The sequence below is a fragment of the Macrotis lagotis genome, chromosome 2 (genome assembly GCF_037893015.1).
Source record: "Macrotis lagotis isolate mMagLag1 chromosome 2, bilby.v1.9.chrom.fasta, whole genome shotgun sequence".
Classification (NCBI taxonomy): Eukaryota; Metazoa; Chordata; class Mammalia; order Peramelemorphia; family Peramelidae; genus Macrotis; species Macrotis lagotis.
This window is the reverse complement of record NC_133659.1, coordinates 292,732,205-292,747,852: the sequence shown is the minus strand read 5'-3', so window position 1 is coordinate 292,747,852 and position 15,648 is coordinate 292,732,205. Positions and strand designations below refer to the sequence as shown.

The 15,648-nt window shown below is 33.7% G+C and overlaps 1 protein-coding gene across 9 annotated transcripts in view; it reads right to left on the bottom strand.

Moving 5' to 3' along the window:
- Positions 1–7,117: 7,117 nt before the first annotated feature.
- NAV3 (neuron navigator 3) overlaps positions 7,118–15,648 on the bottom strand; it is a 1,126,484-nt gene continuing 1,117,953 nt past the window's right edge. For all 9 annotated transcript variants that reach the window (XM_074226484.1, XM_074226477.1, XM_074226479.1 and 6 more), the window contains 3 exons: positions 14,946–15,064; positions 13,555–13,758; positions 7,118–9,805 (listed from right to left, as the gene is read on the bottom strand). In XM_074226484.1, coding sequence (XP_074082585.1) covers positions 9,686–9,805; positions 13,555–13,758; positions 14,946–15,064 — 443 coding nt within the window. In that variant the 3' untranslated portion in view covers positions 7,118–9,685. The remainder of the gene's footprint in view (positions 9,806–13,554; positions 13,759–14,945; positions 15,065–15,648) is intronic.

The following is a 15,648-nucleotide window of genomic DNA, read 5'->3' as shown; positions in this document are numbered from 1 at the left end:
CAGATAATCCTTGAATTTCCATTCAGCTTTAAATTTATCATATGGTCAAATGTCCATGTCTAGCCCCCACAAGACATATAGACTTTAGTAGTCAGCCAGCAAGTATTTATTAAACTCTAAATAAGTGATAGAAATTGTGTTAAGCTATGGGAATTTCCCTCATGCATTAATAGAAATTAATGCTTATAGCAGAAACTAATATCAATTAATATAATAATTAGTAATAGTTAATATGTACATAGCACCCACAAATTTTAAAAGTTATTGTTTATTATCTCATTTGATCCCAATGAGGTGTTACCATTGAATTGAGATGAATATATTAATATTGAAAGAGATCAAGTGATATCACCATATCATCACCCCTTATTTACCTAGTTATCTCCAATAACACCCTATTGCCTCCAGCGTTCAAATAAAGAATCCTCTACTTGGCTTTCAAATTTGTTAATAAACTCATACTTTTCCCAGAAACTTCATGAGGTATTCTCAGAGCCAATGACGTTGGTCTCTTGACTATTTCACAAACAAAACCTTCTATCTCCCAGCACTTTCCCTGATTGCATCCTGTCTAGGATGTTATCTCTCCTCATCTTTGCCTTCTGTTGCTTCTGCTTTCCTTTACATGCCAAACTAAAAACCCATTTTTAGAGGAAGCTTTTCCTAATCTCTCTTAATTTTATTGCCCTCCCTCAATAATGTCCATTTATCCCACAAAACCTCTTTATATATAATTTCTTGCTTGTTTCCCCTCAAAACATTGTGATCTTCCTGGCTCTTTTTGTATCCTCAATACTTATAGCATAATATCCAGTACATAAGTGGTGACAATATATGTTTATAGATTGACTGATTGTCCAGAACCAAATGACTAGAAAATGTTAGAGAAAAGATTTGAGTTCACATCTTCATGACTCCAAAGTTTAACATTAGATCCTCTACAGAAAAAAAATATGAAAAGCTATAAGATATCAAATTATTACAGGAACAATCCTCTTGTCACAATACAGGCAAGTAAAATGCATTTATTTTTGTTGCTACTCTTGTGAAAGTAAAAGAAAGAAATATTTTTTCCTTTTGAAAGCAGGGATTTTTAAAAAATGCATTAGTAACAGAATGGCTCTGTCATTTTAGCAGAGTGTGGAAAATGGACAATTTCTAAATTGGTTAAAAAGGGGTGGGGTTGGGACTCAAGAAATGCAAACAAGTTTCCATTAACTCCAAAGGACACTGAGTTGGATTGATTCCATTGAAGCACTGGGATAGGAAAGTACTCATATTTAGAAGTTATGGGAAAATTTAAATCTCTATTCTAAATGGAAAAATAAATTTATAATATAGTTCAACTTCTTATGACTCTTTTTTATATATCCACACCCATTCATCTTAACCAAATGTTATGATCAAATTCTAAGACCCAGTAATAGGAAAAATAGTGCCTAATATTTTCATACCCAAGATACTAGAAAATATATAATGGGAATCTTTTATTCATCTTCAGTGAGTTTTTTTTTATCTACAACATTTTAGGAACATTCTTACTGAAGAGGTAGCACAGTGTTAAAGAATCAAATGCTAACCTCTTAACTGAAAAGATTTTGGTTCAACTGCCAACTTGATGTATCCTGGCTTTGTGATCTTTATCATCACCCTCCTCTGGGTGATCACTGTAAATCTCTAATATTGTGAGATACAGAGAAGGTACCAACTAAGTTTTTTTGAAGGGAATTTTCATCACTTGGGTATAACATATCAGGAAAATCATATATCCAATTCTGTCTTTTATCTCTGTTTAAGAACTTATGGGACATAGAATGGAGGAATATATATGGGTAACTTCAAAAGAATAGAAATTGACTTTTTTTTAACACATTTAATTGATTTTTGATTTTTCCAATTAAGTCTTCCTACATTTTCCCAAGAAGCCAAGTTGATTCTTTTAAATCTCTCTTTAAGTGGTCTTAAGTACTAATATTTAAAGCATTCATGACTCTATGGTTTAAAATTCATTCCTTTAGAACATCTTCCTTTTTAATTCTATGTTTTATTTCTTAGAAATAAATTCTTTAAATGTGAAAATTAAAAATAACAACCTTTAAAGTTCTGCTTTTTCCCTCTAAATCTAAGCTTAGTTGAGTTGGTGACAACAATCATCCTTGATTCCATCTGGTTCCATCACTGGGAATATTGCAATAACAACCTATCATCCAGTAAGATTGAATTCCTTAGGGCTTGCCACTAAACTTCTCACTTGGGTCAACCCATCTGGTCAAGTATTTGTGCAAAGAGCAAGCCAAGTAAATCACATCTTCTAAAAACTCTTGTTTTAAGGTCAAGTGGAATATATTTAGAAATTGCTATCTATGGGTGTAAATACTGTTTATAAATATCTGAAAAGACAGTTTTAATAGAATGTTGACATTCATAAGTCAAGAGAAGGGGGGAGATCTAAGGAAAAAGTGACAGAATATGTGAATATTATAAAGAAACTAGGTTTTCTCATTACTGTTCTACTCTAGAGAAGCTATGCTGTATACGGATAGAGTTATTCTTGGGACCTGAAAGAACCAAGTTCAAGTCCTATCCCTAATAGATGTTGGCTATATGACTTGGGGGAAATAATTTAACCTTTTAGCATTTTAGGCAACTTTTCACATATTCAAGATTCAAAAATGTAAAATAGGTGTTGACTAAAATGATGCAGTGAGTTTTCTCATCCATGTGTTCCCTATAGAAAATGAAATCTAAATCCAATTCCTATGCTTATGATGACATTTTCTGCTTGAAAACTGACACTAGACAGAATCCATTTAACAATAGTTTTTAACCTTTTTTGCATCATAGTCTCCTTTGAAAATCTGATGAAGCCTATGGACTTTTCCCAGATTAAAACTTTTAAATTCACAAAATAAAATTCATTGTATTACAAGAAGATAAATGATATTGAAACATATATTTATATACATATATGCAAATCTATTCACATGTATATAAATATAAACAATGCATGTGTATATACACGTGTGTAATGTGTTCAAATCTGTCTCTGTATATATATATATATGTATGTATTGTGAATATGTATATGTTTTCCTGATATTATTTAAATCTTGTGACTTGACCCAGATGGCTCCAGAGGAGAGTGACTGATGACTTTGCATAACTCTGCCTCACTTAAATCCAATTCACATGTTAGTTATGACATCATCTTAGTTATCTATGTATTGTGGGAGAATGACATACTATTTAGCTGGCTGGAATGGCTGGGAGGAAAATATTTTAGAGGCCATAAACCTGTTAATAATGTGATACCTTAATCTTGTTACCTAGTAAAGGTCCTAAAAATAAATTTGATTAACTCAGTAAGAAGAAAAGTAAAGTACTTAACATATGATCAATAAATTGCTCCCAAACATTCTGACTGTAATTTCCAGTTGAATTACCTAGCCATTTCATTTCAGGAAAGATCTATAAAAGGAAGACAGATTAGCTTATGGGGAAAAGCAGAGTTTTAAGCATTTACAAAGCAATTTTTTAAGTTCTTTTACAGAAACAAACCTTGATCTGAATAATTCCAATAAATCTAAAATAAAACTTACAATTCTGGTCTAGGTTAGAAAAAGAATGGATTGTTAACTTAGGTCTATAGATCTATATTTTTAGTAATTATATTGTAATACAAATGGAATCTGGACTATGTTTCTGGAAACTGATATGTTTATGTCAATGGAATCTTATATGTTTATTTTGAGTATTTAAAACTATTTTTATTCGAAGAGGGTGATCATCATTGTTGGAAGGGTTGTGGGAAATTTGGGACACTATTACATTGTTGGTGGAGTTGTGAATTCATCCAACCCTTCTGGAAAGCAATTTGGAACTGTGGCCAAAGGGCAACAAAAATGTGCATATCCTTTGATCCAGCAATATTGCTACTAGGTCTATTCCCTGAAGAGATGATAAAAAAGGGGTAAAATCATCACTTGTGGAAAAATAATCATAGCAGCCCTGTTTGTGGTGGCAAAGAACTAGAAATCAAGTAAATGTCCTTCATTTGGGGAATGGCTTAACAAACTGTGGTATATGCATGTCATGGAGCACTATTGTTCTATTAGAAACCAGGAGGGATGGGAATTCAGGAAAGCCTGGAGGGATTTGCATGAACTGATGCTGAGTGAGATGGGCAGAACCAGAAAAACACTGTACACCCTAACAGAAACATGGGGGTGATGATCAACCTTGATGGACTCGCTCATTTTGTCAGTGCAACAATCAGGGACAATTTGGGGCTGTCTGCAATAGAGAATACCATCTGTATCCAGAGAAAGAATTGTGGAGTTTAAACAAAGACCAAGGACTATTAACTTTAATTTAGAAAAAAAAAAACAAACCTGATACCTTATTGTCTTATCTTGCCATCTCATATTTTATGTTTCTCACTTAAGGATATGATTTCTCTCTCATCACATTGAATTTGGATCAATGTATACCATGGAAACAATGTAAAGACTAGCAAATTGCTTTCTGTGGGGGGTAAAACTCAAAATAAATAAAATCTTTAAAAAGTTTAAAAAAAGAAGAGGGTGATCATTTCCCTTCCCCTGGCTTCTTTGGATGATAGCTAAAATTCTACTTTTTTATTGTTTTTTAAATTTGTGCTTTACTTAATTCTATCTATCTATCTATCTATCTATCTATCTATCTATCTATCTATCTATCTATCTATCTATCTATCTTTGTTCCTAGCTGCTTGCATGTTGTCTTTTCCCATGAGATTGTGAGCTCCTGGAGAGCTAGAACCTTTTTTTGCCTTTGTATCTTCAGTGCTTAGCAAAGTGCTTGGTCCATGCTGACCAAATAAAAAAAAGGGTGTCACTGCCATTTTAGTAAAAGTACTAATGACCCCTGACTTAGCCTTCAGTAACCATTCTCTTTCACCTGCATTGTCTTCAATCTCTTATTTAATGAAATCATTACTTCTTATATGTTTAATCATTATCTCTTTGATAATTGTCCGCTCTTATAACTTTCTCAAGGTGTAAACCTATCTTACAAGCTAAATGCTGCACATTTCCAACTGGACTCAGCTAGGAATTTCAAACTCAACATGTTGGAAAAACAGATTCACTACGTTCTGCTCCGCCCCCCCAAAAAAAAACATTCACTTCTTGTAAATCTTCCTATTTCTGTGGAGTATGACTTTGTTTTAGTTACTAGTTGTCAACATTTTTACTTTAACCTTATAATAGTCAGTTTGTTGACAAATTTTAACATATCTCAGATACAAAACCTTTACTCACACAGCTCAGACTCTTATCACCTTTCTGGATTTTACAATAGTTTCCTAATTGGTCTTGAGGGCCTTCCTACTATAATCCAGTGTCTATACAGTCACTAAAATGATTTTTTTCCTATAAGGGGAAGTGTGACTTTGCTAATCTCCTACTCAATAAACTCCAATGCCTATCTCTGACTTAATATTTTTTTAAAAAATTCCTATTAATAAATATTTTGGCATTTAACACTCTTCAAAACTAGGGAAGCTATATGGTACAGTGGATAGAGTGCTGACCCTGGGGTCAGAAGGACCTGAGTTCAAGTTTGGCTTCAGAAACTAGCTGGTGACCTTGGGCAAGTCACTTAACCCAGATTGCCTTTCAAAAAAAAGAATCAAAAGCAGGGTCCCATCCTGTCCTTCCAGTCTTTTTAAACATTACAATCTTCTAATCCAATCCTTATATAATTCAGTTAGACAGTATACACTAAACTCCATGTCTTTGCATTGGTGGTTCCCCCATTATCCACCACACCCGGAAATATGTTCCTAATTCACTGCCAACTCTTAGAGTCTTTTATTTCATTTCTTGGTTCAAATTTCTACTCTAGGAATAGCTTAAACTAGAGCCCCAGCTACTAATAATACCTTTTTTTTCACCCTCTCCAATTTACCTGTATCTCTTTTGAATCTCATGAAATGTTCATGTTATTTGGACATATACTGAATATTTCCATGGTTCTGGAACCAATGATCATAGTTTACATAATTATTATTTCAAATGATAATCACACTAAATAGGACTCAGCTATGTGTGTAAATGTTCCCCTCCCCTCATCCCAATAGAATATAAAAAGCCTGAGGAAAGGGATCAGCTTCACTTCACTTTTTATCCCTAGCATCATGTTTGGAAAAATAGGAGTTTAATAATTAGCAGTTTAAAAAGCTGAGGGGTTTTTTGATTGATTGATGTTCCTCCAATTTTCATTTTTAATGCCTTCTTTATTCTAGTAAATAATAATGCATCTTGATCCATTTGTATAGATTACCAAATTCCCATTTCAACATGGCCATTTTGAAAAAAAAAGTTTAAGTTAAATCTGCTAGGCAGAAATATTCATTTTTTACTATCTCATTTTAAAGTCATAGACTTAATTATAAGGTACTGTTAAAATTTTAATCACACACAGAAAATTATTTTAAAATATAAATATATATTTGGAAATCAATATCTAACTATATACTGACACATACACACATATATTTCTATACCCATGCATTTATTTTTCTGTAATACAAACTACTACTACATTGAAAGGGATATTTGTTTTGCTGAATAGTTGATATAAATTTTACATATATGTGTACATTTTTATTTACATTTACATGTAGTAATTTATATAGAATATGCTTACACAAATTTCTTGATGGTTGTTATTGGAATAGCACCTATTTTGTATAACTGGCTGGTTTCCTTTTATGGGAGCAAGGGAGACCACATTCAGTGTCATTGTTGGTCTGGCAGATGAAGATTTAAGAGATTCATACTATGGGTAATGGTTCTTGTTGACTTGTTTGCTGTGGTGAATGAGAATGTGAGCGAAGAACCTTTTATCTAAATTATCTTCTTTTTATCTTAAGAATTATACCATTTTATCCTTTGTTAATAGTAAGATCATCTTTATTACATTCTAACCTTGATTTTGAATTATTAGAATTGGTTTTAAATAGTGGAAAATTACTAGTGTAAGTCACATTTTAAAGTTTGACATTTCATTAAGAAGTACATGCTTCTATAATGACTATATTTATTCTATGTTTCTCATTATATAGACACCAGACTTTGTTTTCAATAAATAATTCCACTTTAATGGCAAAGTAATAATTTAGACAGATACAGTGCGCACATTTGCCAGAAGGAAAAAGGAAAAAAAATATATATGCAAGCTGGTTTACAAGCTAGAGGAACAATAAACCAATAGAAAATACATCATCCAGTTAAGTCCGAGGACACCAAATACTTATTATCAGGGCTTTACAAAGACTACAAAACTTTTCAGATGATTTATTTCACTGTTTCTGTCTATTTACATGATATGTTACATCAAAAATGTACAAAATATAAAATGTATACAGACAAATGTTTCACAAACAAGTTTCATTTGTAAACTAGGTGGACTCACTGAGATGTATTGCAGGAGGTTCTGTCTATGTTGTTCATGGTTTGTTTGGATTTCTCAGAAATGGCAGGGAAAGATTTTTCAGATTTTCTTTTTCATTCGCGTCTCATACAAGGGCAACTTAGCCAGCTACACATGTCAATGTTACACCACAGAACCAATCTACCTTCGGGGCCCCAAAATCAAGTTGTCAAAATTCTACATGCACGAACTCCATTGTGATTTCTATTAGGACAATAGCACCACAAAGGGACCTAAAGTCTTAGGAACACACTGAAAACTGCAGGGATGTCTTTGTCTTGTATTATTAGCAACTGACCCCTGGTTGGTCACAGAGAGTAGCACCAATTGTACATCCTGAAGGTAACATTTTTTTTTTAATGGCACAGTACAAATCTACACCATTACCCAAGCCCTTGAATTATGTTTGAAACTACTTATTTCTTATGGCCAGAACTTTCACTAATGAATCCGATCAAGTTTACCATGCAATCTGTTTACAACCTGCCATGCCAGATGCACTTTAAAACCATTAAAATTACTGAAAATGTATTGGCTTCATGTACTGATTGGAAACATGCTCACTCCGGCACTGATAACTCCTGCATAGTCATACCAAATGTAAATACAGGATAAACACACCAGATAAAAACAGTTTTTAGCGTTTGCATTCTGTATTTGTTTGCAACATACAGGAAATCTCAGCAAGTGAAACATCTTGACACCAACAGGATAAAATACAATTTGTGTGAGTGTGTTTGTTTGATTTGTGCAAGGCCTTTTTATTTACAATACCCACCCAGTAGACTGTGCAAAACTAACCCTCCTTTACAATATAAACTCTTCCTCTTCCACAGTGGATGTCACTGCTTCCGTGTGATTCAATGCTGCTTATTTTTTTTTCTCATATACAACAATAGCAATCAAAACACCATGCGTCAAATTAGGAAAAAAAAGGGAGGGGAAGAAGGGAGGCAGGAAAGAGAAAAAAAGAGGAAAAAAAAAGGTTTGTGCTCATGCCTCATCCAATGCTTCCAGCTCTGGTGGAGAGGAATTTCAAAATATCGAGCCTTCCAAATAGCTCTATTTTATGGCACTGGATGGATCTTAGCTACCTCCCTCAGCTTGTGAATGATGGTCAGAGTGGGTTTGGGGATTCCTTGAACTATGATCTTTCTCCTATCCATTTCTTTTAAAAAATGATGATCTACAGATATGAGGTTGCTGGGTGAACCAATGCATTTTGTTGGTAAAATGAAAAGACAATGTGAGTTACCAATAGTTTAGGAGTTAAACCAACTGTAAAACGGTTCCAGAAATTGGGTTTAAGGCAGTGAGACAGCACCATAGGAAATATTCCTTTGTCCACTGAAAAGGCTCACACAAATGAGGCCCCAGACAAGCCTTTTGTCAGTGTTCCCTAATAACTGGTAGAAAACTCTTGTTGGGGTTGGGGAGTGAGTAGGTGGTTTCAAAAGACCACTGTGGTAAAAACAACTTTATAAAAACGGTGACTTGCACACTAAAAAGTTGGTGGAGTGTATCACTGTGGAAATGGCAGTTAGGAATTAACTTGGCACTTATCCAACGTATCACAGTAGTGTTTCCTCGTGTTTGCACAATGCCATTTGTGCTTATTGAGTTCAGAGCCTCTGGCTTCCATTTTGGAATGGGCAGTAGCACAACACAAACACTACTGGAGTCTTGTGACTAGCGCCTTGTGGCACAACGGAGGTAAGGATAGACTTGGGTCTGGAAAACACAGGTTCTGCATGGTGGATGCAGCACCTCAGAATTAAAACAAAAAAAGAAAACATTTCCCAAAAAATGGGGGAGGTGCCAAGAGGGAAGTGGAAAACAATAGTAAAATAACCAAAAAAAAGACCTTTTTCTTGTAAACTTTTAAAGAGAAAAAAAAAAAAAATTCCAGTTTGGGTAACCCATGTGCAATCTGCTTGGTGGCCCTTCACACAGGGCCTTTTCCAGTTAATTAATGGAGCCTTCCTTGCATGGCTCCATCGAGACAGAAATGCCTTGAAAGAAAAACAAATTCAAGCTTTCCATTTCAAATGAGCATCTTGACTTTTCTGACTGAAATATGCTACCTCTTTCGAAGCATACAGCTCTTGGTCAGGGACCTTCAACTGACTGCTCCAACACTGGCAGTGGCCAAGTGGAAATGCATTTTGTTTTCTAAGCTTAATCCTGTATCCATCTAACCTTACACCCTCTAGAGAGTTGATTCAAGAGATGAATCTAAAATGTCGTCATGGTGGCTGGTGCTGTCACTGTCACAGCTTTGTGCACTGGAGTAATTGGCTGCTTCTTGGAGTTTCATTAGCATATTCATCTGAAAAAGAAGAAAAAATCTGTATAGACAGGTAACATTTAGCTAACTGGCCATATAAAAAGAAATATATATACATATATATATATATATTCATTCATACATATGGTCATATATATTTATATCTACATATCTATATCTACATCTTATATATACATCCATATATACTACATATATTTTATATATATGTATATATATCATATATATCTACCTCTCTTCTATATATCTATATCTTTATGCATATCACATATTATATATATCATATATATATCTATATATCATACATATATAAATCTGTATCTATATCTCTATATATCTTCTATATATAATATATAATCTATATCCATATATATATATGTATCTACATCTCTATATGTATCTCTCTACATATATATCTAATATAGCTACAACTATATCTATGTAATATATTTACATGTATATCTTATATATCTACATCTATTTATACATATTTTACATGTGTATAAGATTAATAAGATATGAAACTTAGTTGCATTTAGACACATTTTATACTACCCAAGCAAAAGGGAAAAACAGCTTTAGAATGTCACATCCCCCTTGGCTTCCCTGCTGTGTCACTCAACTATGACTTTGAAAAACTGAGGAACTCTAAGGATATAATAGGGTTGCAAGATAACTCTTTTATTCAATGTTGTGAATGTCTGCTGTTCACGCAGGGAGATTGGAATGGAAACTGTATCACAGCTGGACATCTGGGTCCGTGGTTGGAGATGATGCCAAGCAGCCGAGCTTTTTGGCTGAAGGAAGCAGAAACCATTGAATGGCAACAGAAAGTCATGAGTGTTCATCCACACGTGCACATTCACACACACACACACACACACACACAAACACACACATAACCCCCTGAGAAAAGGAGAGGATAGAGTGGAATAAAGCCAGCTGCTTCACACAAACACACCATCTGCTGATCAGGAGTTGACCTCAGGATGAGATGACTAAATGAAGTCGACCATGAGAGCTAGAAATAGGAAGAAGAAAGAGTCACTGGGTATTTTGTTATTGTTGGTGACTCTGTGGCTCAATCTCCTGATTGCTATGTCAATGAAAACAAAAACCATGTTCTGGAACAGCATCAGCTACTTGGAGTTTTCTAGCATTTGGTATCCCTATGGACTTGGGTAATGTTCATTCCTGTCCAAAAAGAAATATATATAAGCCTTTATGATGAATGTGACTTTTATTTTTCATGCTTTGAATAATACTTATCCTGAAGGAGATCTGAAGATTCTCTTTTGATAGTAAGGCTATAAAATGTTGCTTAAAAGTCAGTCTAATCCAACAAAATTGTGTATAGCTCTTTGTCTCATAGATAAATTCTCCTGAGTAAAATAAATGGGAATGACAAAACCTGACCCAATACCTCATGAATTGGCAGTCTTTTTCAGTGTACTAAGCTAAATTCTACATCTACCAACCTTATAACCTTGGAAAATCAGTTCAAGAGATGAATTCAAAATGTCATTCTGGTGGTTGGTGCTATCAGTATCACAGTTTTGTGCACTGGAGTAATTGGAAAGTTTTTGGCGCTTCAATGAATAACAGAGTGGGAAGGGGTTACAAGCAGTCCTAGACAAGATGCTAACAAAGAGACAACACAAGCCCAACACGCATAAGAAGGAGAGGAGCAGATTCAAAGTGAGAAGTTCAAAACATAGAGATCTCTTGAAAAAGGATAAATGTAGAGAAATGAGGAGAGCTCGTATATTAGGTGAAGTATAATAGTCATTGAAAGTAGGACCAAGTAAATAGACTATCAGCTATGCTGATATGTCACAAGTTGACCTTGCCTGGAAGAGCAAAAATTTGGGAAACTCGTAATTCAACTCAATTCAACAAAGGATATGAGAAACCTTGGAGAATCTTAATAGGTTGGGAAAATTGGATTCTAAGAGAACTTCTCAGCTCTGACTAGATTGCCTCCATTCATTTCAATAAGCATTTATCACATATTGTGTACAGAACACTTTGTCAGACACTAACTTATATAGGAAACTGAATTTAGATAAGGTCCCTGACCTAATGACCACATTTGTACTCTGGCATCAAAGCACATCACAGTGTCATAGATTTATTACTAGAAGGTCCGTTTAGTTCAATGCCCTTGGGAACTGAAGTCTAGAGAGGTAAAGTGAGTTGGGAAAGGGCACATAAGTAATAGGACTCAGAGACAGAATTTGAATCTCAGGTTCTTGACTAGGGAGACAGTATAGAATCTTAAATAGTAAAGAGGGAAAATATCCAACAAAAAAAGGGTGTGAGGTTTATGGGGTCTATCAATATAAGGGAAAGCTATTTTATGTTAATAATATAATCTTTTACTATGTAATTTCTTGCAGCTAGAACACAGGCTCCTAAAGAGAAAGTCAGCCTTTGGTTTTGTAACCTCTAAATAGGATAGCACCTGGCATATAGCCAATGCATGTTTTCAGATGAGAGGAATGCCAAAATGTAAATAATGGCAGACAGTGGGGACCAGTGGAGAAAGAATCAGCTTTGAAACTAGGAAACCCTTTATTCTCGAGTCCTATTTTTTATATATAAAGGGTATGTTACAAGGGCAAGTTACTTCACCTCTCACTACTCTAAGTAATTCTACATCAGTCAATCAGGCTACAATTTCAATTTATATTATCGTTCTATTCATATGTGTGAAATAATGGGTTAATTGGGCTTCTTTTTTGTTTTTACCTGGGTACAGAGTAGTAACCTAGTTAAGAAAAATGACTACTTTAAACATCAAAATGATGCTTTAAATATCAAATGTAAAAATAGCAACAAAAATACCACTTAGGTTTATTCTAGTTAAGAATAGCTTTATGATTCTTTTATTACTTCCCCCTTTCAATTTGAGGAGGAAATAGAATCTCTCGATATATTTGTTTCATTATTTGTTTTGTAAATGCATTGTGCTCTTCATTCTCAAAATATAGTAGGCTGGTGAATAGTTTAGTGCCTCATACCTAGTAATTTTGCCACTACCTATTTATAGAAAGTAATTTGCAAAGCAAAATAAGAATAAATTCTTTGTTCCCAGCAATAAGATACACTTAAAATGTACTGGGGAATAATCATTTGGACTTTTATGACTTTCCATCCAAAAACGTTCAAGTACTTTAAATATTGAAACTAATTAAACCATATAATATGAAACCAGATAAAGAAAAGAGAGGATTGATTTTCCTTTGCTTCTCTGTCAATTTGACTCCTTCAAATAGCTGACCATATCAGCCTTCTGAATTCCAACCTAGAGTCAGACTCAGGAACTATATCTCCTATTTCTTAAAATATTCATTTAACTTCCAAGCTTCTGAAGTCTTTGTTCAAAAATATAATTTGATTTTCTATGAATTAATGAGGGAATTGAGCCAATTTATATTTTTGCTTTAATATACTCATTAATTCCTTAAGTTTTTTACACTCTTCTGATAATAGAACGTAGTCTCTTGAGTGTTTTTTTTTTTTTGATGCTGGGGAATGGGTAGTTGAAAAGCACAGAGTGTCAGATTTATAATGAGAGAACCTGGGTTCAAATGTGAATGTTCTCTTTCTATACAGACCAGGTATCCCTCTTTCTTTTCTTTTTCAGCTGTAAAAAAATTGCTAGTTTAACTCAAAGATACTCTTCATACACACAACTTAAAACTCAATGACCATGAGTCTTTATACTGTTGTTAGGGCTAAATAATGAGAATAAAATATTCTCTTCTCACCAAAGGATCCCCCTCTGTATCAGTCTGTGGAATGTGCTTAGAAGTTGTTCCTTCCTTTGCCAATGTACAGCCTTCATAACCAACATCTTCTGGTCTCAACTGAAGTAAGGCTGGACCTTCTTGTTGCAATGAAGCAGAGTTCCATGGATATGTGTCAAGTACCCATTTGGAGGGATCTTCCCATGGTGCTCGCTTACCATACATCTAGAAGATACAATAGATGATAAAATAAATAAAAAAACTGAAATATATACAAATCAGGTCAATAGGCATTTATTAAGCAATTACTATGTATAAGTAACAGACCTCCCCTCTTGAAGGATATTTTAAATAGCTATTTTATGTTTCTTCTGAATCTCAGATTTTTATTTTGCTAAATGAGTATTTTAAAAAAATATGGTGACAAAGAAAATGGAATCAAAATCATTCAAAGCATTGGCATTAAACCAAAAGGCCAGCTGAAATAAGATGTGTCAGGACACCTTGTTTTCAAACAATGTACTGTAATATGAGGAAAACCTATTCATTAAAAAATTTCATAAATTTTAAGCATTTTTCAACACAGAATGAAGCTAACAATAAAATGAAAATTGCAATTATCTAGAGTTAAAGCAGTTGCTGTACATGATAAGCAAAATTCTCTCTTAGCTAAGCTAAAAAAGATGATGATCAATAGAATCAGGGGCAAAGTAGAGTGTTACTCCATGAATATATCTCACACCTTGGTGGAAATCTAGAAAGTTGAAGACAAAGTAACCACAAAAAATTGGAAATAAGAGACAGGTTGAACAAATGAAGGAAAAGGAGATTGCAGACTAGATAGTACAGACTACCAAAGTAGCTTATAAATAGGGTACAGCTGTGATGGGAAGACGTTAATCAAGTGAATAAGAACAAGATTTCATCTTTTGTTTAAATCAGAACATATAATCTTAATGATCTTGGAGGACCTTCAAGCATTTTCTATCAGGATATGCTTTGCTTCCCCATCTCTATAGAGTTGATTATATCAATCACCAAAATGATGTCTAAAAGTCTCAAATGCATATTATGTTATGAAATACATCAAGTTAAAGCTTGGATTTAGGAAAGAATGAGAGAAATATAGTCTAAGGCATATTACAAAATTAGAGATAACAAAAATGGAAAAGAAAGCAACTTGTATCAACATTCGGAAAAAGTAAGAAATATAATTTATTTTAATCACAATGCAATAGTGAGGGAAAAGGTAGGAAATATCTGATTTTATATTCACTCAGATCAACAAACTGACCCAAGTATCTTTCTTAATGGACATATTGGGTATGAAAATCCAGTAAATAAAATTAAGGAATTTTTTTTTCATTTCTAGGGGAGTTTACTGAGTTACAAACCTGAAGGGAGTGACATACCTGAAGACCCTCTCTCACAGCCTCCAGGAGATATGGGATCAGGGAATAGTTCCAGAGATCAGTGAACCACACTCTGGCTCCCTCTACATCCATAGGACAAGACAGGAAAAGACGGGGACCTGCCACAGAACAAAAATCTAGTTTGTAACAAGTCCAATTTATGAAAAATAGAAACAATTTTTTTTACAAAAAAAACAAAAAACCTCTTAAGTCCTATTTTTGGTAATTTAACAAATTTCTGATTTCAGGGGAAATTGCACTATAGAAAAGCTTGATTAAAGCATTTGTAGAAAAGTAATTTCCTGAATTTAATTTTTAATTTAATTTCTTCCTCAAATTCATTCATGTCTCATCTAAATCTTGCAATAGGATCTTAACTCTCTGATTATTTCAGTGTTTTCCAAACAATACAAAGAATTGGACTTTTCCTATGAAAACTTGAAACAGAATTGTGTGTAAGATGCTAAAATAGACTCAATTTAGAAGGGAATTTTTCCTAATATAGTGTTTTTCTTGTTTCTTTTTAAAAAAAAAATCACAGAAACATGTGTATGTATGTATTTTGCATATATATATATATAATATATGTGTGTATAAAGTTTTATGATCCTAGACAATTGATTCAACATATTAAGTCTGTTTCCTTATTTATTAAAAGGATAGAGTCTTTTTTACTTGAAAAGAAGCATGTCATAGTGGATAA